Here is a 23,548-nt window from a genome sequence, read left to right on the forward strand (position 1 = left end):
TGGTGCAACAAACACAGAGACAGGAACAATCACCCACAAACACACAGTGAAACCCAGGCTACCTAAATATGGTTCCCAATCAGAGACAACGATAATCACCTGACTCTGATTGAGAACCGCCTCAGGCAGCCATAGACTAATCTATACACCCCACACAACCCCAAGACGAAACACACTACAAATAAACCCATGTCACACCCTGGCCTGACTCAATAAATGAATATAACATAATAAATATAGACCAGGGCGTGAACGTGAACGCAAAACCCCAAACAATGCATGCAGAGCAGAATTAGGACTATATCCACTAGTATCAAAATTCAGAAAAAAGTTGGTAAAATCTACAACCACCTAAAAGGAAGTGATGCCCACACATTCCACTACTCTCTTACATAGAGATTAACCTAGATAAGAGTCCCTTCAGACAGCTGGTTCTGGGGCTCTGTTCACAAACACAAAGAAACCAAACAGAGCTCCAGGATAGAAACACATGTAGACACAACTAAATTATGAGAAAGCAAAAAGATAACTACTTGACACACTGGAAGAATCAATAAAAAAACAGAGCAAATTGGAATGCTATCTGGCCCTAAACAGAGAGTATATCGTGGGAGAATACCTGACCACTGTGACTGACCCCAAATTAAGAAAATCCTTGACTATCGACAGACTATGTACTTGGTGCTCATAGCCTTGCTATTGAGAGAGGCCGTCATAGGCAGACCTGGCTACCCACTGCCCACAAAATGAGGTGGAAACTGAGCTACACTTCCTAATCTCCCGCCAAATGTTTTACCACATTAGAGACACATATTTCCCACATTTGTAATTACGCGTCTCGCCCCGTGTATTGTTGTGCATTTGTTATTACGCGTCTCGCCCCGTGTATTGTTGTGCATTTGTTATTTCGGGTCTCGCCCTGTGTATTGTTATGCATTTGTTATTTCGGGTCTCACCCCGTGTAGAGTATTGTGGGTTTCGTTCCGTGTATTGTTGTGCATTTGTTATTTCGGGTCTCGCCCTGTGTATTGTTATGCATTTGTTATTACGCGTCTCGCCCCGTGTAGAGTATTGTGGGTCTCGTCCCGTGTATTGTTGTGCATTTGTTATTTCGGGTCTCGCCCCGTGTATTGTTATGCATTTGTTATTTCGGGTCTCGCCCGTGTAGAGTATTGTGGGTCTCGTCCCGTGTATTGTTGTGCATTTGTTATTTCGGGTCTCGTTATTTCGGATCTATCTCGTCCCGTATTGTTGTCATTTGTTATTTCGGGTCTCCGTGTATTGTTCTCATCCCGTGTATTGTTATGCATTTGTTTGCATTTGTTATATTTCGGGTCTTCCCGTGGTCTCGTCCCGTGTAGAGTATTGTGGGTCTCGTCCCGTGTATTGTTATGCATTTGTTATTTCGGGTCTCACCCCGTGTATTGTTATGCATTTGTTATTTCGGGTCTCGTCCCGTGTAGAGTATTGTGGGTCTCGTCCCGTGTATTGTTATGCATTTGTTATTTCGGGTCTCACCCCGTGTATTGTTATGCATTTGTTATTTCGGGTCTCATCCCGTGTATTGTTATGCATTTGTTATTTCGGGTCTCGTCCCGTGTATTGTTATGCATTTGTTATTTCGGGTCTCATCCCGTGTATTGTTATGCATTTGTTATTTCGGGTCTCACCCCGTGTATTGTTTTGCATTTGTTATTTCGGGTCTCGCCCCGTGTAGAGTATTGTGGGTTTCGTCCCGTGTATTTATTATTGGTTTCCCTGTGTTTTTGTACACATGTTTTCTTTGGGCTTCGTATTAAACCCCGCTATTACGAATTCCTGCGCCTATCTCCAATCATTTATACAACGTGACAGAATAACCCACCTAAATGGAGACAGCGGGAATGTCCCGTCCGATGCCGATGCAACGTCGGAAGCTGCAACTGGCCTGTCCACCGCCTCAGCTTCGGCAGCTGCAACTGGACTTTCTGACACCGCTGCAACTGGCCCGTCTGACACCACCGCAACTTTGGCAGCTGCAACTGGCCCGCCCGTCGCCGACACAACTTCAGCAGCTGCAACTGGCATGTCCGTCACCGACACAACTTCAGCAGCTGCAACTGGCATGTCCGTCGCCGACACAACTTCAGCAGTTGCAACTGGCATGTCCGTCGCCGACACAACTTCAGCAGTTGCAACTGGCATGTCCGACGCCGACACAACTTCAGCAGCTGCAACTGGCATGTCCGACGCCGACACAACTTCAGCAGCTGCAACTGGCATGTCCGGCCCGTACTATGTTCCTGTGGTCGTCCTCGAGGCCGGTGTCATCCTGCTGCTGGTGCAGCGCGTCAGGGTGGGGGTACGGTCACGGTTTCCCCCAGTACTGCTGCTCATTCCGTGCACCAGTTCCGGAGGTCTACGTCACCGTCATCTAGGAGTCACTGAACTGTCTCGTTACGCACACCTGATTCCTATTACCCTGATTAGTAATTGTATATGTGTCCCCAATTCACCATTGTCTGGTTGATTATTGTTCCCATCTATGTTGGTCTGTGAGTACCTGTGCTTTGTTATTTCGGTTTTCGTGCTGAGTGTATTGTGCACTTGTTATTACGGGTCTTGTCCCGTGTATTGTTGTGCATTTGTTACGACAGGTCTCGCCCTGTGTATTTATTATTGGTTTAACCTCGCTCTTTTGTTTGGGTTACATCCCAGTGTTTTTGTATATGTGTTTGTTCTGGGCTTCGTCCCAGTGCTTTTCCAAGTCATGTTGTATATTTGGGTGGAGTATTAAACCCATTTATTACGAATTCCTGCGCATGTCTCCAATCATTTATACAACACAACATTGAATATATAACAGACTCACATCCTATTGAATTGAATATACATATAACACTCACATCCTTTTAAATTGAATATATAACAGACTCACATCCTATTGAATTGAATATAAAACATATATACTCACATCCTATTGAATTGATTATAAAAAAGATAGATTCACATCCTATTGAATTGAATATATAACAGACTCACATCCTCTTGAGTTTCTTGTATGGAGAGAAGGCTCCAGCAGGGATGTTCTTGATCAGGTTCTGTTCCAGACGACTGATGGGGAGGTGGAAAGAGGGAGATGAGGAGAGGGGGAGAGAAACATCAGGTTACTTCAGAGAGAAATATATTCTCAATTATCCTGGTCTTTCAGATAAATATACAGTATGACTCTTAAGGGAGAAAGTGTTTGTCTGAGTGTCTGTTAATGTCCATGGCCTCCTCCTCCTCTTCCGCCTCCTTCTCAAATCAAATGTTATTAGTCACATACACATATTTATCAGATGTTATTAGTCACATACACATATTTATCAGATGTTATTAGTCACATACACATATTTATCAGATGTTATTAGTCACATACACATATTTATCAGATGTTATTAGTCACATACACATACTTAGCAGATGTTATTGCGGGTGTAGCGAAATGCTTGCGGTCCTAGCTCCAACAGTGCAGTAGTATCTAACAATTAACAACAATACACAGATCAAAAAGTAAAATAATGGTATTAAGAAATATATATACAGTTGAAGTCGAAAGTTTAAATACACCTTAGCCAAATGCATTTAAACTCAGTTTTTCACAATTCCTGACATTTAATCCTAGTAAAAATTCCCTGTCTTTGGTCAGTTAGGATCATCACTTTATTTTAAGAATATGAAATGTCAGAATAATAGTAGAGAGAATGATTTATTTCATCATTCATTTATTTCAACACATTCCCAGTGGGTCATAAGTTCACATGCACTCAATTAGCATTTGGTAGTATTGCCTTTAAATTGTTTAACTTGGGTCAAACATATCGGGTAGCCTTCCACAAGCTTCCCGCAATAAGTTGGGTGAATTTTTGCCACAACTTTGGAAGTATGCTTGGGGTCATTGTCCATTTGGAAGACCCATTTGCGATCAAGCTTTAACTTCCCGGCTGATGTCTTGAGATATTGCTTCAATATATCCACATAATTTTCCTTCCCCATGAAGCCATCTATTTTGTGAAGTGCACCAGTCCCTCCTGCAGCAAAGCACCCAAACAACATGATGCTGCCACCCCTGTGCTTCACAGTTGGGATGGTGTTCTTCGGTTTGCAAGCCTCCCCCTTTTTCCTTCAAACATAACGATGGTGATTATGGCCAAACAGTTCTATTTTTGTTTAATCAGACAAGAGGACATTTCTCCAGAAAGTACAATCTTTGTCTCCATGTGCAGTTTCAAACCGTAGTCTGGCTTTTTGATGGCGGTTTTGGAGCAGTGGCTTCTTCCTTGCTGAGCAGCCGTCGACATAGGACTCGTTTTACTGTGGATAGAGATACTTTTGTACCGGTTTCCTCCAGCATCTTCACAAGATCCTTTGCGGTTGTTCTGGGATTGACGTGCACTTTTCACACCAAAGCACGTTCATCTCTAGGAGACAGAACGCGTCTCCTTCCTGAGTGCTATGATGGCTGCGTGGTCACATGGTGTTTATACTTGCATTCTATTGTTTGTACAGATAAATGTGGTAACTTCAGGCATTTTGAAATTGCTCCCAAGGATGTACCAGACTTGTGGAGGTCTACAATGATTTTTCTGAGGTCTTGGCTGATTTCTTTTGATTTTCCCATGATGTCAAGTAAAGAGGCATTGAGTTTGAAGGTAGGCCTTGACATACATCCACAGGTAAACCTCCAATTGATGCAAATTATGTCAATTAGCCTATCAGAAGCTTCTATAGCCATAACGTAATTTTCTGGAATTTTCAAAGCTGTTTAAAGGCACAGTCAACTCAGTGTATGTAAACTTCTGACCCACCGGAATTGTGATACAGTAAATTATTGTCACGTTGTTCGTAATAATGATGGTCGGACCAAGGCGCAGCGTATGTTGAGTTCCACATATTTTAATGAATAAAGTGAAACTTAAGCAAATATAAAACAATAAAGAATAAATTAACCGTGACGACAATGCAGTGCAAACAGGCAACTAAACATAAACAACATCCCATAACCCACAGGTGGAAAAAAATGCTACTTAAGTATGATCCCCAATTAGAGACAACGATAACCAGAGGCCTCTAATTGGGAATCATACACAAACCCCAACATAGAAAATGAAACCTAGAACCCCACATAGAAATAATAAACTAGACTAAAACCTCTAGTCACACCCTGACCTACTCTACCATAGAAAATACAGGTTTTCTATGGTCAGGACATGACAATTATAAGTAAAATAATCTGTCTGTAAACAATTATTGGAAAAATGACTTGTGTCATGCACAAAGTAGATGTCCTAACCGACTTGCCAAAATAATAGTTTGTTAACAAGAAATTTGTGGAGCAGTTGAAAAATGAGTTTTAATGGCTCCAACCTAAGTGTAAGTAAACTTCCGACTTCAACTGTATATTAGGACGAGCAATGTCAGAGTGGCATTGACTAAAATACAGTAGAATAGAATACAGTATATACATATGAGATGAGTAAAGCCGTACGTACACATTATTAAAGTGACTAGTGTTCCATTATTAAAATGACCTGTGATTCCATGTCAATGTACATGGGGCAGCAGCCTCTAAGGTGCAGGGTTGAGTAGCTGGGTGGTAGCCAGCTAGTGATGCCTATTGAACAGTCTGATGGCATTGAGATAAAAGCTATCTTTCAGGCTCTCGGTCCCAGCTTTTATGCACCTGTACTGATCTTGCCTTCTGGATGATAGCGGGGTGAACAGGCCGTGGCTCGGGTGGATGTTGTCCTTGATGATATTTTTTGCCTTCCTATGACATCGGTGCTGTAGGTGTCCTGGAGTTTTCTGAGGGTCTTAGGGGCAAGCCACATTTCTTAAGCCTCCTGAGGTTGAAGAGGTGCTGATGCGCTTTCTTCACCCCATTTCAGATCGTCAGGGATGTGTACGCCGAGGACCTTGAATCTTCCACCTTCCCTACTACGGTCCTGTCGATATGGATAGGGGCGATGTGGATAGCTCTTTCGTTTTGTTGATTTAGAGGTTATTTTCCTGACACCGCTCCCCCAGGGCCCTCACCTCCTCCCTATAGGCTGTCTCTTCATTGTTGGTAATCAGGCCTACTACTCTTGTGTCGTCTGCAAACTTGATGACTGAGTTGGAGGCGTGCATGGCCACACAGTAATGGGTGAACAGGGAGTACAGGAGGGGGCTGAGCACGCATCCTTGTGGCGCCCCAGTGTTGGGGATTAGTGAAGTGAAGGTATTGTTTCCTACCTTCATCACCTGGGGGCGGCCCGTCAAGAAGTCCAGGACCCAGTTGAACATGGCGGGGTTCAGACCCAGGGCCCAAAACTTAATGATGAGCTTGGAAGGTACTATGGTGTTGATGGCTGAGCTGTAGTCAATTAACAGTATTCTGACTTAGGTATTCCTTTTGTCCAGATGAGATTGGGCAGTGTGCAGTGCAATGGTGATTCCATCGTCTCTGGATCTATTGGGACGGTTAGCAAATTTAAGTGAGTGTACGGTGTAATCCTTAACTAGTCTCTCAAAGCACTTCATGACAACCGAAGTGAGTGCTACAGGGCGATAGTCATTTAGTTCAGTAACCTTTGCTTTCTTGGGTACAGGAACAATGGTGGACATCTTGAAGCAAGTGGGGACAGCAGACTGGGATACGGGGAGATTGAATATGTCCATAAACACACCAGCCAGCTGGTCTGCACATGCTCTGAGGAGAGGATGTGGCTGGGGATGCCGTCTGGGCCAGCAGCCTTGAGAGGGTGAACACGTTTAAATGTCTTACTCACGTCGGCCTTGGAGAATGAAAGCCCACAGTCCTTGGGAGTGGGCCACGTCAGTGGCACTATGTTATCCTCAAAACGGATGAAGAAGGTATTTAACTTCGGTGTCCGTGACGTGGCTAGTTTTCCCTTTGTAACCCGTGATTGTCTGTAGACCCTGCCACATACGTCTCAAGTCTGAGCCATTGTACTGAAGCTTTGCCTGTTTGATTGCCTTACGGAGGGAATAATTACACTGTTTGTATTCAACCATATTTACAGTCATCTTGCCATGGTTAAATGTGGTGGTTTGCGCTTTTCGTTTTGCGCAAATGCTTCCATCTATCCACGGTTTCTGGTTTGGGTAGGTTTTAATAGTCACAGTGAGACCTGGCCCAGTGGGCGGTGTTGTCTGGGAGATGGAGGATGGAAATGGGCTGCTGTGCTTTGTGTCTGTAGTGGTGTCTGGGGAGGGTAGTGCAAGGCCACTCAGTACTTCAGCCACAGAGCTACTGGGAAAGGGTCACCCCAGCCACGATATCACCTAGTCCCACCCCTCTGTCCCCCGTGCCCGTCCCCTTCGCTACCTGCTGCAGACCCACTCCCCCGCCACGATATCTCCTAGTCCCACCCCTCTGTCCCCTGTGCCTGTCCCATTCGCTACCTGCTGCAGCCCCTCAGTCCTCCTCTCTACTCCCCCTAATCTCTCAATCCCACCCTCTGTCCCCCTACCTCACTACACCACCATCTATCTGGGTCTACTCTGCAGTAGGGTTGTGATGAAACCAGTATTGCAATATGTTATCCATGGCAAAAATGAAAACATGAAGCAGACCAAACTATTTGGTCCTTTAAAAACCTGCAGTAAGTAAAGTATTGTGTGAAATAGCTTGGAAAATAAAGACGTGACTCTGGATGACAACATAATGATGTCTGTTTCAAACATTAGAGCTGTTTTCCTAAAGAAGTGAAACCTTCATTGTGTTTTGTTTCCTTGCCACGATACTAAGGGGTATCGCGATACGGTTATGGTTCTGGCCCTTCTCTGGAGGCATGTGTGTGTCTGTTAATGGCTCCTAGTAAGGGAATGATGCCAAAGGAAGATAATGATTGCATATAAACTGCATTCGAAAATTATTCATACCTCTTTTCTTTTTCTGCATTTCGTTACGTTACAGCCTTATGCTATAATGGATTAAATAAAATAATGTATTAATCAATCTACACACAATACCCCATAATGACAATGCGATAACAGGTTTTACATTTTGTTTTACCAAATGTTTTAAATATAAAAAACAGAAACACCTTATTTACATAATTATTCAGACCCTTTGCTATGAGACTCAACATTTTGCTCAGGTGCATCCTGTTTCCATTGATCATCCTTGAGATGTTTCTACAACTTGATTGGAGTCTACCTGTGGTAAATTCAATTGACTGGACATGATTTGGAAAGGCACACACCTGGCACACACTGTGCATGTCAGAGCAAAAACCAAGTCATGAGGTCGAAGGAATTGTCTATAGAGCTCCGAAACAGGATTGTGTCGAGGCACAGATCTGGGAAGTGTGCCAAAAAATGTCTGCAGCATTTAAGGTCCCCAAGAACACAATGGCCTTCATCATTCTTAAATGGAAGTTTAGAACCACCATGACTCTTCCTAGTGTTGGTCGTCCGGCCAAACTGAGCAATCGGGGGAGAAGGGCCTTGGTCAGGGCCAAGAACTCGAGTTCCTCTGTGGAGATGGGAGAAACTTCCAGAAAGACAACCATCTCTCCAGCACTCCACCAATCAGGCCTTTATGGTAGACTGGCCAGACGGAAGCCACTCCTCAGTAAAAGGCACATGACGGCGCAGTTAGAGTTTGCCAAAAGGCCCCTAAAGGACTCAGACCATGAGAAACAAGACTCTCTGGTCTGATGAAACCAAGATTGAACTCTTTGGCCTGAATGCCAAGCGTCACGTCTGGAGGAAACCGGGCAATCCCTACGGTGAAGCATGGTGGTAGCAGCATCATGCTGTGGGGATGTTTTTAGCGGCAAGGACTGGGAGACTAGTCAGGATCGAGGGAAAGATGAACGGAGCAAAGTACAGAGAGACCCTTGATGAAAACCTGTTCCAGAATGCTCAGGACCTCAGACTGGGACAAAGGTTCACCTTCCAACAGGATAATGACCCTAAGCACATAGCCAAGACAACACAGGAGTGGCTTCGTGACAAGTCTCTGAATGTCCTTGAGCGGCCCAGCCAGAGCCTGGACTTTAACCAGAATGAACATCTCTGGAGAGAATTGAAAATAGCTGTGCATTGACGCTCCCCATCCAACCTGACAGAGCTTGAGAGGATCTGCAGAGAAGAATGGGAGAAACTGTCAAGCTTGTAGCTTCATAGAAGACTTAAGGCTGTCATCGCTGCCAAAGGTGCTTCAACAAAGTACTGAGTAAAGGGTCTGAATACCTATGTTAAATTACATTTTATTTTTTATGATTTAAAAAATAAAAACTGTTTTTGCTTCGTCATTCTGGGGTATCGTGTATAGATTGATGAGAGAGAAAAAACAATTTCATCAATTTTAGAATAAGGCTGTAACGTAACTAAATGTGGAAAAAGTCAAGGGGTCTGAGTACTTTCCGAATGCACTGAGTATACAAAATATTTGACTGACCAGACTGACAGACTGACTAGGTGAAAGCTGTGATCCCTTGTTAAATCCACTTCAATCAGTGTACTGAAGATGAAGGAGAGGAGACAGGTTAAAGACGTTTCTTTAAGCCTTGAGAAAATTGAGACATGGATTGTGTTTGTGTGCCAATGAGGGGGTGCATATTAAGATACAAGATTTAAGTGCCTTTGAATAGGGTATGGTAGTTGGTGCCAGGCACACCTGTTTGTGTCGAGAATTGCAATGCTGTTTTTCACACTCAACAGTTTCCCGTGTGTTTTAAGAATGGTTCACCACCAAAGGTTATCCAGCCAACTGTGGGAAGCATTATAGTCAACATGGGTCAGCATCCCTGTGGAACGCTTTTGACACCTTGTAAATTCAATGCCCCAACGAATTGAGGCTGTTCTGAAGCCAAAGGGGGTACAACTCAATATTAGGAAGGTGCTCCTAATATACTCAGTGTATATTTAGGCAGGAACAGGGAAAGCTTATACGGAGACGTATACAACACAGACTCTGCTCCAAGGGATCTATTTCCTCTGATTCCTAAACTACAGATTGAGTGGATGTTGTTTTGGCTGTTGTTCCTGAGCGGTGGGTGTAACAGTAATTCGAACCTGGCAGAGGAACGTGAAAACAATTCTTAGAGAAATGACTATCGGACCCCAGCAAAATCCTGACAATACATCATTTCATTAGTGGTATATCATTTCTGGCTATAGAAAGCGCTGTAGTAATGTATCCTACCTTCCTTCCTTAACATATCCATTTGTTATTCAAAGGTCATACACTATTGGCACAACAACAGCGGTGTAGAAACGGTACATATCAGAGCAATTACCCACCTGTCCTTTAGCGCAAACAAGAGCAGGAGCGATCGATATGTATATCAAATATCCTGACTGAGAAGATATGGACGCGCTCCAAAGTAGAGTGGAAATCCAATCAGCCTGGGGTACGAGGCAGCAGACAAACACGCCGCACAGCCACACACACACACACACACACACACACACACACACACACACACACACACACACACACACACACGCACACACACACACACACACACACACACACACACACACACACACACACACACACACACACACACACACACACACACACACACACACACACACACGCACAAATACACACATCCCCCCCAAACAAGGGTGGTTGGGTCCTAGAAAAGCTGCACATTATCTCAGTAAGTCAAGCCACTAACAAGGCCCCATGGGGTGCAGAGAAATGTCTGAGCCACCTAGCTGAGACTGATCTCTGAGATGGGGCAGGCAGAGAAACCGCAGATCCATAGGTGAGGAGTCCACCTGTGTGTCAGTCAGCCACTCAGCCAGCCAGTCAACCAGACAATCAGTCAGTTAGCCAGCCAGCCAGTCAATCAGTCAGTTAGCCATTGAGCCAGCCAGACAGCCAGCCAGTCAGCCAGCCAGTCAGTTAGTCAGTTAGCCAGTCAGCCAGCCAGCCAGCCAGCCAGCCAGCTAGTCAGTTAGCCAGTCAGTCAGCCAGCCAGCCAGCAGCCCAGAGGATAGGAGATGATGTTTATGTCTCAGTGCAGAGTAGAGACAGACACCAGGCACCTGGACCAGCAGTAATGAGCCTGTTAACTGATGGAGCTAATGGGGTTTGTTCCATTACAGGAGCAGGTAGGTAATAACACACAGGACGGTTTGTACAAAAACAAAAAGACCCATGTGTTTTGTACAAAAACAGGATGTTTCCGTCTGAACTACACAACGTTCTGAGTGTACCAATAAGGAAGACAACGGGTGATATACATGAATAAAAGTAGTGATTGTTAAAAAGCATTGTGGAGTAAAGTTAGTCTACTTACATCTCTACGATGCCCTCTGGTAGGTTGGCAGGGATCTCGGTCAGGCTCTGGCGGCGACAGTCCACAATGTTGTTGTTGCAGGTGCAAGAGGCCGGACACACTGATGCTTGGGGAATACAGGTATGAGGCTTCACCTGAGCTGGGCCTGAGGAAGAGAGAGAGGGTGATAGAGAGAAAGAGGAAGACAGGGAGATCAAGATAGAGAGAGCAAGAGAGGGTGATAGAGAGGTAGAGGAAGAGAGAGAGAGATACAGAGAGGGAGCGAGAGAGAGAGAGAGAGAGAGAGCAAGAGAGGGTGATAGAGAGGTAGAGGAAGAGAGAGAGAGAGATACAGAGAGGGAGCGAGAGAGAGAGAGAGGGGGGGAGAGATAGAGGGAGCGAGAGAGAGAGAGAGAGAGAGAGAGAGAGAGAGAGAGAGAGAGAGAGAGAGAGAGAGAGAGAGAGAGAGAGAGAGTGAGAGAGCGAGAGAGGGGGAGATAGAGGGAGCGAGAGAGAGAGAGAGAGAGAGAGAGAGAGAGAGAGAGAGAGAGAGAGAGAGACAGAGAGAGAGAGAGAGAGACAGAGAGAGAGAGAGAGAGAGAGAGGGGGGAGAGAGAGGGAGCGAGAGAGAGGAGAGAGAGAGAGAGAGAGAGAGACAAAGAGAGAGAGAGTGAGAGAGAGAGACAGAAGGAGATAGAGGGGGAGAGAGAGTGAGAGAGAGAGAGAGAGAGAGAGAGAGAGAGAGAGAGAGAGAGTGTGGAGAGAGAGAGAGAGAGAGAGAGAGAGAGAGAGATAGAGGGAGCGAGAGAGAGAGAGAGAGAGAGAGAGAGATACCTTTTTTTTACCAGCACAGGGGCTCTCTCTACTCTCTCTCAAATGTATATTTAAGGGGCTTTATTGTCATGGGAAACATATGTTTACATTGCCAAAGGAAGTGAAATAGATAATAAACAAAGGTTAAATAAACAATCAAAATTAACAGTAAACATGACACTCACACAGTTCCAAAAGAATAGAGACATTTCAAATGCCATATTATGTCTATATACAGTGTTGTAATGATGTGCTAATAGTTAAAGTACAAAAAGGAAACTAAAACATAAATATAGGTTGTAATGACAATGTTGTTTGTTCTTCACTGGTTGCACTTTTCTTGTGGAAACAGGTCACAAATCTTACTGCTGTGATGGTACATTGTGGTATTTCACCCAGTAGATATGGGCGTTTATCAAAATTGCATTAGTTTTTGAATGCTTTGTGGGTCTGTGTAATCTGTGGGAAATATGTGTCTCTAATGTGGTCATACATTTGGCAGGAGGTTAGGAAGTGCAGCTCAGTTTCCACCTCGTTTTGTGGGCAGTGTGCACATAGACAGTCTTCTCGTGAGAGCCAGGTCTGCCTACGGCGGCCTTTCTCAATAGCAAGAGTCTGTACACTCAAAGATTTCCTTAATGTTGGGTCAGTCACAGTGGTGAGGTATTCTGCCACAGAGTACTCTCTTTTTGGGGCCAAATAGCATTCTAGTTTGCTCTGTTTTTATTTGTAATGTGTCAAGTAATCATGTTTTCTCATGATTTGGTTGGGTCTAATTGTGTTGCTGTCCTGGGGCTCTGTGGGGTCTGTTTGTGTTTGTGAACAGAGCCCCAGGACCAGCTTACTTAGGGGACTCTTCTCCAGGTTCATCTCTCTGTAGGTGATGGCTTTGTTATGGAAGGTTTGGGAATTGCTTCATTTTAGGTGGTTGAAGAATTTAACGTCTCTTTTCTGGATTTTGATAATTAGCGCGTATACCCAATAATTCTGCTCTGCATGCATTATTTGGTGTTTTATGTTGTACACTCACAAAAGTTCCACAAGAATAGAGACCTTTTAAATGTCATGTTATGGCTATATACAGCATTGTAACAATGTGCAAATATTTAAAGTACAAAAGGGAAAATCTCTCTCTCCTCTCGCTCCCTCTCCTGTGTTATTGTCTTTATTTGCAGGTCAATTAAGGGGCTGACTCTAAGGCGGACAACTGTATTTCTGCTGCGTCTGCCTGCTGGAGAGTCCTCGGCTGATTTATGGCTGCAGGGAGGGGGTGGGAGGTGTTCATTAAGCCCAAAAGTCAAAACTTTTACCAATTATATCCTGGAGTAAATTAAACAAGAACATCAACCTATTCTACTGATTCAGTGACTTTTCAATCTGAGCCATGAAAGAATGTGTTCATCTGGAGATAACATGGGTAGGTACATTGTTTAGTGTTTGTAGTACAGTGTGTTGTCATTGGGATTTAGTGTACCTGTACATGTGAAGTCTTTCTTCTGGACGTCAGGGATGTTGAGGCCCCTCATGTTGGCAGGCGCCATGCACTGGGTGAAGGGGGCCAGGCCCCGCCTCTGCCGCAGCCAGTCAGACAGCCAGGACAGGTGGCAGTCGCAGTGCAGATTGTTAGAATGTAGACGTCTGCAGAGGGAGGAGGGGAGAGAGAGGGAACAGCAGTAGTCAGTGCGTGTTGTTGGCTGCAGATGGAGGGAGGAGAGAAATAGAACAGCCACAGTGTTTAGTGCCACAGTAGATGGCCAGTGACATACCATGTATGAGAAAATCCAAGGGCTGAGAAGAATAATCCACTCACTGAAATATATGTCCACAAATTGTAAAGACCTTCTATGGTTCCTCATGTCTAAGGCTACCTAGCAGATGGAACAGTGTTAGGAGTCATCGTTCACTCATGGCAGCAGAGCTGTGTTTATGACTCTGTGACTCCTCTGTCCTTGACAGAGCTGTGGTTGTCATAACCAAGACCAAATAAACTCTACGAATATGTATCTAATATGTGTCTATATCTTTTTTATTTTTCTAGGCAAGTCAGTTAAGAACAAATTCTTATTTGCAATGATGGCCTAGGTACAATAGGTTAACTGCCTGTTCAGGGGCAGAACGACAGATTTGTACCTTGTCAGCTGGGGGATTTGAACTTGCATCCTTCCAGTTACTAGTTACTAGTCCTCTAACCACTAGGCTATCCTGCCACCCCTGTCTGTATCTAATATGTATCTGTATCTAATATGTATCTGTATCTAATATGTGTCTGTATCTAATATGTATCTGTATCTAATATGTATCTGTATCTAATATGTATCTGTATCTAATATGTGTCTGTATCTAATATGTATCTGTATCTAATATGTATCTGTATCTAATATGTATCTGTATCTAATATGTATCTGTATCTAATATGTGTCTGTATCTAATATGTATCTGTATCTAATATGTATCTGTATCTAATATGTATCTGCATCTAATGTGTCTGTATCTAATATGTATCCTTCTGCAGATGCAATAATGGTCTCTCTCTCTTGGCCAACACCTTCTTTTCCTCAAGTTCTCCCTCCCTCAAAGAAGAGGACAGGACACGATACACTGGGGCTAAATCCCTATCTCACAACAGCCATTAGGAGAGGAGCTGAGAGGAGAGGAAACAGAGGGAGGGAGGGAGGGAGGGAGGAGGGAGGGGGAGGGAGGGAGGGGGGGAGAGAAAAAGTAATGTCAGCAAATAAAACAGGCTCTATACCCTTTACAAAAAGTCTGCAAATGAAATAGGGGTGTGATCCGGTTAGGGGACAGGAATTGCTCATTGAGGATAGCAGCGTGGGCTGTAGTTTTAATGGAGCTCTTCCCATTATAAATCCAGTTTATAGCCTCCCGTTGTTCCGGATGAATTACACACCAGTGGGATCAGAGAGATGGACGGATGGAGGGGATGAGCTCCACACTGAGACGGAGCAGAGGGCTCATACACCACCACTCTGTGGTCAGATGTGTGCATGCTTATGTGTGTGTGTACGTGTATGTGTGTGTGTGTGTGTGTGTGTGTGTGTGTGTGTGTGTGTGTGTGTGTGTGTGTGTGTGTGTGTGTGTGTGTGTGTGTGTGTGTGTGAGGTGAGCTCGGTGCACATGTTCATCCTCAGAGCCTGCACAAAAAGGCAACTCATCTCATCCAGTGATCCACGCATACTGTGAAAACGACTGGCTACACCTTTAGCAGTAGGAGGCCTCACACTCTATTTGTCTGGAGTGATTGAATGGCAAAGCACCATGGGGTGATATCATTTGATCTAATTGAATGGCTGCTGGACAAAGCTCGTAAAGAGAGCGTTGGGGAGAGAAACAGAGAGAGAAATAGAGAGAGGGAGAGAGATAGAGAGAGGGTGCAGAGCTAGGTAATCCAAGCTATTTCATTAGAAACCTGGAGCCATCCACCTTCCATCCCATCACTACATCGCCCCATCCCTGCTAAATGGATTACAGACATTTCTAAACATTTGATTTAATAAGTTGTTTTTACGAGCAGCAAATTCAATACAGAGATCTCAGGGATATTAGAGGCAGAAAATTCAATACAAAGGAACTGGGAGCAAGAGGAGTAGGGGGGAGTAGAGGGAGCCTCCGATAATTCAATACTGGCTAGGGAGCAGCAGGCTGGCCATCACAGCATCAGCAAATTCAATCCTGGGGAGGCGAGGAGGCGGAGGGGATGGGGAGGAGGAGGTGAGGGGGGTGGGGAGGAGGCGGAGAGGGGATGGGGAGGAGGAGGTGAGGGGATGGGGAGGAGGAGGTGAGGGGGCTGGGGAGGAGGAGGTGAGGGGGCTGGGGAGGAGGCGGAGAGGGGATGGGGAGGAGGAGGTGAGGGGGCTGGGGGAGGAGGAGGTGAGGGGGCTGGGGAGGAGGCGGAGAGGGGATGGGGAGGAGGCGGAGAGGGGATGGGGAGGAGGAGGTGAGGGGGCTGGGGAGGAGGAGGTGAGGGGGCTGGGGAGGAGGCGGAGAGGGGATGGGGAGGAGGAGGTGAGGGGGCTGGGGAGGAGGCGGGAGGGGATGGGGAGGAGGAGGTGAGGGGGCTGGGGAGGAGGCGGAGAGGGGATGGGGAGGAGGAGGTGAGGGGGCTGGGGAGGAGGCGGAGAGGGGATGGGGAGGAGGAGGTGAGGGGGCTGGGGAGGAGGCGGAGAGGGGATGGGGAGGAGGAGGTGAGGGGGCTGGGGCTAAGCCTGTCTGAGGGGACTGATGGATGGAAGGCTTTCCAAAGCAGACTGCCGAGCCGGGGAGCATATAGCGTAGTCCTAATGCAGGGGGAGTGGACAGCTCCTGGCCTCCAGACCTCAGGCCCCAGAGGAGAACCGGCAGCAGGCAGGAAAAGAGCTGATGACAGGGGTTCTGGGGGCGAGGACACTGCAGGGTCACTGTGACCCCGGAAACACTGTGGTTCTGAGATGAGCCCCGGGTGTCAAGGTCAGTCTGTCTATCTGTCTGTATGTATGCATCCCCAGACCCAGGCCCAACCAGATCAGACCTGTGTCTACTGTTGTCACTGGATCGTTGAGCAGTGAAACACTCAGATCACATGGTCATAAGAACCCCAGAGCCCACTGCTAACACACAAGGTTAGCCACAGAATGGAAACATCCTGTGAGGTTGAACACTGTGGAATGATTTGAATTGATTGTGGTCGGGGAGACAGTGTAAGTGGAGTGGGTACAGTAAACAAGTAATGCACCGGTCACAGAGGACAGAGGCAAAGACAATACCTGCTTAAAAAAACAGCATAGACCAGCATAAATTTCAAGCTGGTCTATGCTGGTCAGTGCTGGTCAAGCTGGTTAGTGCTAGTCGGATGCTGGTCAAGATGGTCTGACCAGAAGGGTCTAGCTGGTTATGCTGGCACACCAACCTTCCATGTGTTTTCCCTAGTGACCAGCCTTTTCTGTTTTTGGTGGTGATCAGCATTCTCTTGTGTTTTTGGTGGTGATCAGCATTCTCTGTGTTTTTGGTGGTGATCAGCATTCTCTTGTGTTTTTGGTGGTGATCAGCATTCTCTGTGTTTTTGGTGGTGATCAGCATTCTCTGTGTTTTTGGTGGTGATCAGCATTCTCTTGTGTTTTTGGTGGTGATCAGCATTCTCTGTGTTTTTGGTGGTGATCAGCATTCTCTGTGTTTTTGGTGGTGATTAGCATTCTCTGTGTTTTTGGTGGTGATCAGCCTTCGCTGTGCTTTTGTTGGTGACCAGCCTTCGCTGTGCTTTTGGACACTGGTGACACTTGTTCTAACCCTGATAGTCATTCTGAATGCAGATTGTGGATGCATTGTAGATCAGATTATTTCACATTTTAAACATCATTGAAATGTACTGCTGAAACATATCTGCCACGTGTGAAAATGTCAATGTTTTTTGGCTGTCAAAATTGAATGAAAAAAATTATTGTAAAACGAGGAAGTATTAGCTTTGCAAGCCAGCATAAAATGACTTGCTGCTTGTTTTGCAGGTGGCCAGGATATTCTGGTGACCAGCTTATGTGTCCAAAACACAGCGAAGGATGGTCACCAGCAAAATCACAGCGAAGGTTGGTCAACAGCGACAACAAGGCTGGTCACCAGCAAAGAAATAAATTAAGGCTGGTCACCAGCAAAAACACAACGAAGGATGGTCACCAGCAAAAATACAGCGATGGATGGTCACAAGGGAAAACCCAGCGAAGGCTGGTCACAAGGGAAAACCCAGCGAAGGCTGGTCACAAGGGAAAACACAACGAAGGCTGGTCACCAGGGAAAACACAACGAAGGCTGGTCACCAGGGAAAACCCAGCGAAGGCTGGTCACCAGGGAAAACCCAGCAAAGGCTGGTCACCAGGGAAAACACAACGAAGGCTGGTCACCAGGGAAAACATAACGAAGGCTGGTCACCAGTGAAAACACAGCGAAGGCTGGTCACCAGGGAAAACACAACGAAGGCTGGTCACCAGCAAAAAACAACTATGAAGGCTGGTCACCAGCAAAAACCCAATGAAGGTTCGTCACCAGCAAAAACCCAATGAAGGTTCGTCACCAGCAAAAACCCAATGAAGGTTGGTCACCAGCCAGTGCTGGTCTTCACTATTTTTTTCAGCAGGGGCTTCAGACTGGAACTCCAGTGAGCTGGCATTCCATTGCCCTGGTGACTGGAGAGGCAGACCCAATCAATCATCAGAGAACAAGGGTTGCCAGTGTGTGTGTGTGTGTGTGTGTGTGTGTGTGTGTGTGTGTGTGTGTGTGTGTGTGTGTGTGTGTGTGTGTGTGTGTGTGTGTGTGCGTGTGTGCCGTGTGTGTGAGTGTGTGTGTGTGTGTGTGTGTGTGAGTGTGTTTGTGTGTGGGTGTGTGTTTGTGTGTGTGTGTGTGTGGGGTGTGGGGTGGGGGGTGTGTGTGTGTGTGTGTGTGTGTGTGTGTGTGTGTGTGTGTGTGTGTGTGTATACATGGTGTAAGAAGGAGCATCATGTTGTTTTTGGAGGAAGTCAGAGCACTTGAATTTGTAACTTGTGGCGGTAATTGGGCCGTAATGATTATAAGCATGAAACAAAGGAGAGGTGACCACTCATTAAGGAGATGGATCCTGTTTCTACTCAGCTCCTTGGTGGCATTTCACAATGGTTGACTCATATAATCCTCATATACTCACAGAGTCCGCAGCTTGGGCATGTGGTTGAAGCTGGACAGAGGGATGAGGGTGATGTTGTTGTTGTTGAGGGTGCTGCAAAAGAAAAGAACAATTGCCACAATACACAAATACTATAATTTCACAAGTAGAAAAAGTATGTTTCTCATGTAGAAAAATAGAAAAAGAACCTTGAGAATCTGATAGAATCTATCTATCTAACCTTGAGAATCAGATAGAATCTATCTATCTGTCTGTCTGTCTGTCTGTCTGTCTGTCTGTCTGTCTGTCTGTCTGTCTGTCTGTCTGTCTGTCTGTCTGTCTGTCTGTCTGTCTGTGTATGTATACCAGTGTAGCAGTACAATAGCAGTAGTGCCCTTCACACTCACACAAATGCCATACCATATCCCCTGCTCTGCAGTGAGTAGTGGGTCATATGATGCTTCAGGTGCTGGTGAGTGTCCATAACAGTGTGTAATAAGCTTTAGTAAATCAATAATATTATCAACAGCAGTATAGGGGGAGAGAGAGAGAGAGAGAGAGAGAGAGAGAGAGAGCAGTAATTGTAGACGGCAGTCATCTTCCCTTCCTCTCTGTCAAGCAACAGTACCTGTGATTAGTGCATACTTAGCTGACTTTATCTTGTAATTTAGCCATCCCACCCCTCTGTCACTACCTCACCCCCTCCACCTCCTTCCACCTCCCCCATCCCCTCTGCACCACCTTCTCCAGGAAGGCCAAATGTGTGCCTGTTATTTCTCAATTTGGGACTTTAATGGTTCCCCCTCTGTTCGGTAGCTAGAAACATAAAGTGATGAATCCTGTCGGCAAGACGACGGAGAAAGTGGAGTGGAGCAGAGGGTCGTTTTCCAGAGTTTTACTGTGTTCAGGGGTCCTACTGTACTATTATGGATAATGAGTGGTTTAGGGGAGACTAGAGATGGTGCTGATCGCAGCAGATCCTCAATATGGAATTTACGGACTGACCCACTGGTTTTACAATTCATGCATGTTTAGGAAAGTGGTGGGAGCGCCAGACGGGGGCCACTGGTGTGACGCCATGTATGAACTCTCCCTGTAACAGGCTAATTCAATAGCCCCATAAAGGAGAGAGGAGGAAGATGGACATGACCACAGCGCAGCGTGGTTTAATATATCTGTGATTGGACTTAATTCAAACAGTGGAACATCCCCATCTAGGCAACAGCAATGCTCGATAAATAACTAGGACAGCATGAAAAAATGGGGAAAATCCCATAAAATAAAACATACTTGTGGAATTCTAAATGATGTTTTAATATTTATATTGGAAGCAATCAGCAGTGGGAACAATTTACTAAGAACGAGTGGGGAAAATGCAACAAAATGGCATGAGAAATGATTGTTCCTCCACAATTATATGATATACACCGTTGTCAGTGCTGACCAAATCGTCAGTTCTAGTGAGGAGAGTAACTCTACCACTATAGTCAAGGACACCGTGGCTCTGTGGCAACGTGCTGCTAAAACACTGTAACACTGGTGGGAACGCCCTGGTAAAACACTGTAATACTGGGACTAAGGGGGCAACGCCCTGGTAAAACACTGTAATACTGGGACTAAGGGGGCAACGCCCTGGTAAAACACTGTAATACTGGGACTAAGGGGGCAACGCCCTGGTAAAACACTGTAACACTGGGACTAAAGGGGGACAACGCCCTGGTAAAACACTGTAATACTGGGACTAAGGGGGCAACGCCCTGGTAAAACACTGTAATACTGGGACTAAGGGAGCAACGCCCTGGTAAAACACTGTAATACTGGGACTAAGGGGGCAACGCCCTGGTAAAACACTGTAACACTGGGACTAAGGGGGCAACGCCCTGGTAAAACACTGTAATACTGGGACTAAGGGGGCAACGCCCTGGTGAAACACTGTAACACTGGGACTAAGGGGGCAACGCCCTGGTAAAACACTGTAATACTGGGACTAAGGGGGCAACGCCCTGGTAAAACACTGTAACACTGGGACTAAGGGGGCAACGCCCTGGTAAAACACTGTAATACTGGGACTAAGGGGGCAACGCCCTGGTAAAACACTGTAATACTGGGACTAAGGGGCAACGCCCTGGTGAAACACTGTAACACTGGGACTAGGGGGCAACGCCCTGGTAAAACACTGTAATACTGGGACTAAGGGGCAACGCCCTGGTAAAACACTGTAATACTGGGACTAAGGCCCTGGGAACTGGGTCCTGGTAAAACCCTGTAATACTGGGACTAAGGGGGCAACGCCCTGGTAAAACACTGTAATACTGGGACTAAGGGGGCAACACCCTGGTAAAACACTGTAATACTGGGACTAAGGGGGCAACGCCCTGGTAAAACACTGTAACACTGGGACTAAGGGGGCAACGACCTGGTAAAACACTGTAACACTGGGACTAAGGGGGCAACGCCCTGGTGAAACACTGTAACACTGGGACTAAGGGGGCAACGCCCTGGTAAAACACTGTAATACTGGGACTAAGGGGGCAACGCCCTAAAACACTGTAACACTGGGACTAAGGGGGCAACGCCCTGGTAAAACACTGTAAACTGGGACACTGTAAAACACACTGGGACTAAGGGGGCAACGCCCTGGTAAAACACTGTAACACTGGGACTAAGGGGGCAACGCCCTGGTGAAACACTGTAACACTGGGACTAAGGGGGCAACGCCCTGGTAAAACACTGTAACACTGGGACTAAGGGGGCAACGACCTGGTAAAACACTGTAACACTGGGACTAAGGGGGCAACGCCCTGGTAAAACACTGTAACACTGGGACTAAGGGGGCAACGCCCTGGTAAAACACTGTAACACTGGGACTAAGGGGGCAACGCCCTGGTAACACTGGGAAACACTGTAACACTGGGACTAACTGGGGCAACGCCCTGGTAAAACACTGTAACACTGGGACTAAGGGGGCAACGCCCTGGTAAAACACTGTAATACTGGGACTAAGGGGGCAACGCCCTGGTAAAACACTGTAACACTGGGACTAAGGGGGCAACGCCCTGGTGAAACACTGTAACACTGGGACTAAGGGGGCAACGCCCTGGTAAAACACTGTAATACTGGGACTAAGGGGGCAACGCCCTGGTGAAACACTGTAACACTGGGACTAAGGGGGCAACGCCCTGGTGAAACACTGTAACACTGGGACTAAGGGGCAACGCCCTGGTAAAACACTGTAACACTGGGACTAAGGGGGCAACGCCCTGGTAAAACACTGTAACACTGGGACTAAGGGGGCAACGCCCTGGTAACACTGAAACACTGGTAACACTGGGACTAAGGGGCAACGCCCTGGTAAAACACTGTAATACTGGGACTAAGGGGCAACGCCCTGGTGAAACACTGTAACACTGGGACTAAGGGGGCAACGCCCTGGTGAAACACTGTAACACTGGGACTAAGGGGGCAACGCCCTGGTAAAACACTGTAACACTGGGACTAAGGGGGCAACGCCCTGGTCTTCACTGTAACACTGGGACTAAGGGGGCAACGCCCTGGTTTTCACTGTAACACTGGGACTAAGGGGGCAACGCCCTGGTTTTCACTGTAACACTGGGACTAAGGGGGCAACGCCCTGGTGAAACACTGTAACACTGGGACTAAGGGGGCAACGCCCTGGTAAAACCCTGTAACACTGGGATTAAGGGGGCAACGCCCTGGTAAAACCCTGTAATACTGGGACTAAGGGGGCAACGCCCTGGTAAAACCCTGCAATATTGGGACTAAGGGGGCAACGACCTGGTAAAACACTGTAATACTGGGACTAAGGGGGCAACGCCCTGGTAAAACCCTGTAATATTGGGACTAAGGGGGCAACGACCTGGTAAAACCTTGTAATACTGGGACTAAGGGGGCAACGCCCTGGTAAAACCCTGTAATACTGGGACTAAGGGGGCAACGCCCTGGTAAAACCCTGTAACACTGGGACTAAGGGGGCAACGACCTGGTAAAACCCTGCAATACTGGGACTAAGGGGGCAACACCCTGGTAAAACACTGTAATACTGGGACTAAGAGGGCAACGACCTGGTAAAACACTGTAATACTGGGACTAAGGGGGCAACGCCCTGGTAAAACACTGTAATACTGGGACTAAGGGGGCAATGCCCTGGTCCCACCCTTTAATACTGGGACTAGGGGGGCAATGCCCTGGTCCCACCCTTTAATACTGGGACTAAGGGGGCAATGCCCTGGTCCCACCCTTTAATACTGGGACTAAGGGGGCAATGCCCTGGTCCCACCCTTTAATACTGAACCATATGCAGGGGAAAATGTCCAGGAAGGCCACTCATATATCTCTCACTCTTTCCTCCTTCTCCCACTGGGAAGAGAGAGATTTTCCAAGGAGTGCCAGGGAGCTGGGGGGAACATGAAGTTATTAACAGGCAGTGGAATGTATTCATGTATGTCAAGGGAAGCCAGGCTTACCCAATAAATTGACCTAGAAAAAAAGAAATCAACATTTTCCTTCAATTCACCAGAGGCTGAATGTATCACACCGGAATAAGCATCCGTGTGAGCGAAACAGCGCCCCTCTGTCTCTTTATGTGTAGGCCATCTACCTGACTCTGTCTGGTCAAAAAGAATATGACATTGTTGCCGCCCATAGCAATGAATGCAAGAGAAGTCAGCGGGCGTTTAGCCTCCCTTGATAAAAAAAGTATAAAATAATAGCCAATCAGCATTGAGCTAAACTGAGTGAGCTCAACTGTGAATGGTCCTGGTACACCAAGACAGTTTGGACTTGGCTTAACTCCAGTCAAATCACATAGAGAGCAATGCAACAATGACAGAAA

The 23,548-nt window shown here is 46.4% G+C and overlaps 1 protein-coding gene across 1 annotated transcript in view; it reads right to left on the reverse strand.

The window, feature by feature from the left end:
• The window catches only part of LOC135545699 (slit homolog 3 protein-like), a 450,244-nt gene that overhangs the window by 164,923 nt on the left and 261,773 nt on the right, over window positions 1–23,548 (reverse strand). The window contains exons 9-12 of the mRNA XM_064973499.1: window positions 18,739–18,810; window positions 13,555–13,718; window positions 11,289–11,433; window positions 3,022–3,093 (exon numbers count right to left, since the gene is read on the reverse strand). Of these exons, the coding sequence (XP_064829571.1) occupies window positions 3,022–3,093; window positions 11,289–11,433; window positions 13,555–13,718; window positions 18,739–18,810 (453 nt within the window). The remainder of the gene's footprint in view (window positions 1–3,021; window positions 3,094–11,288; window positions 11,434–13,554; window positions 13,719–18,738; window positions 18,811–23,548) is intronic.

Source organism: Oncorhynchus masou, chromosome 9 (genome assembly GCF_036934945.1).
Source record: "Oncorhynchus masou masou isolate Uvic2021 chromosome 9, UVic_Omas_1.1, whole genome shotgun sequence".
In the NCBI taxonomy this organism is placed as follows: domain Eukaryota; kingdom Metazoa; phylum Chordata; class Actinopteri; order Salmoniformes; family Salmonidae; genus Oncorhynchus; species Oncorhynchus masou.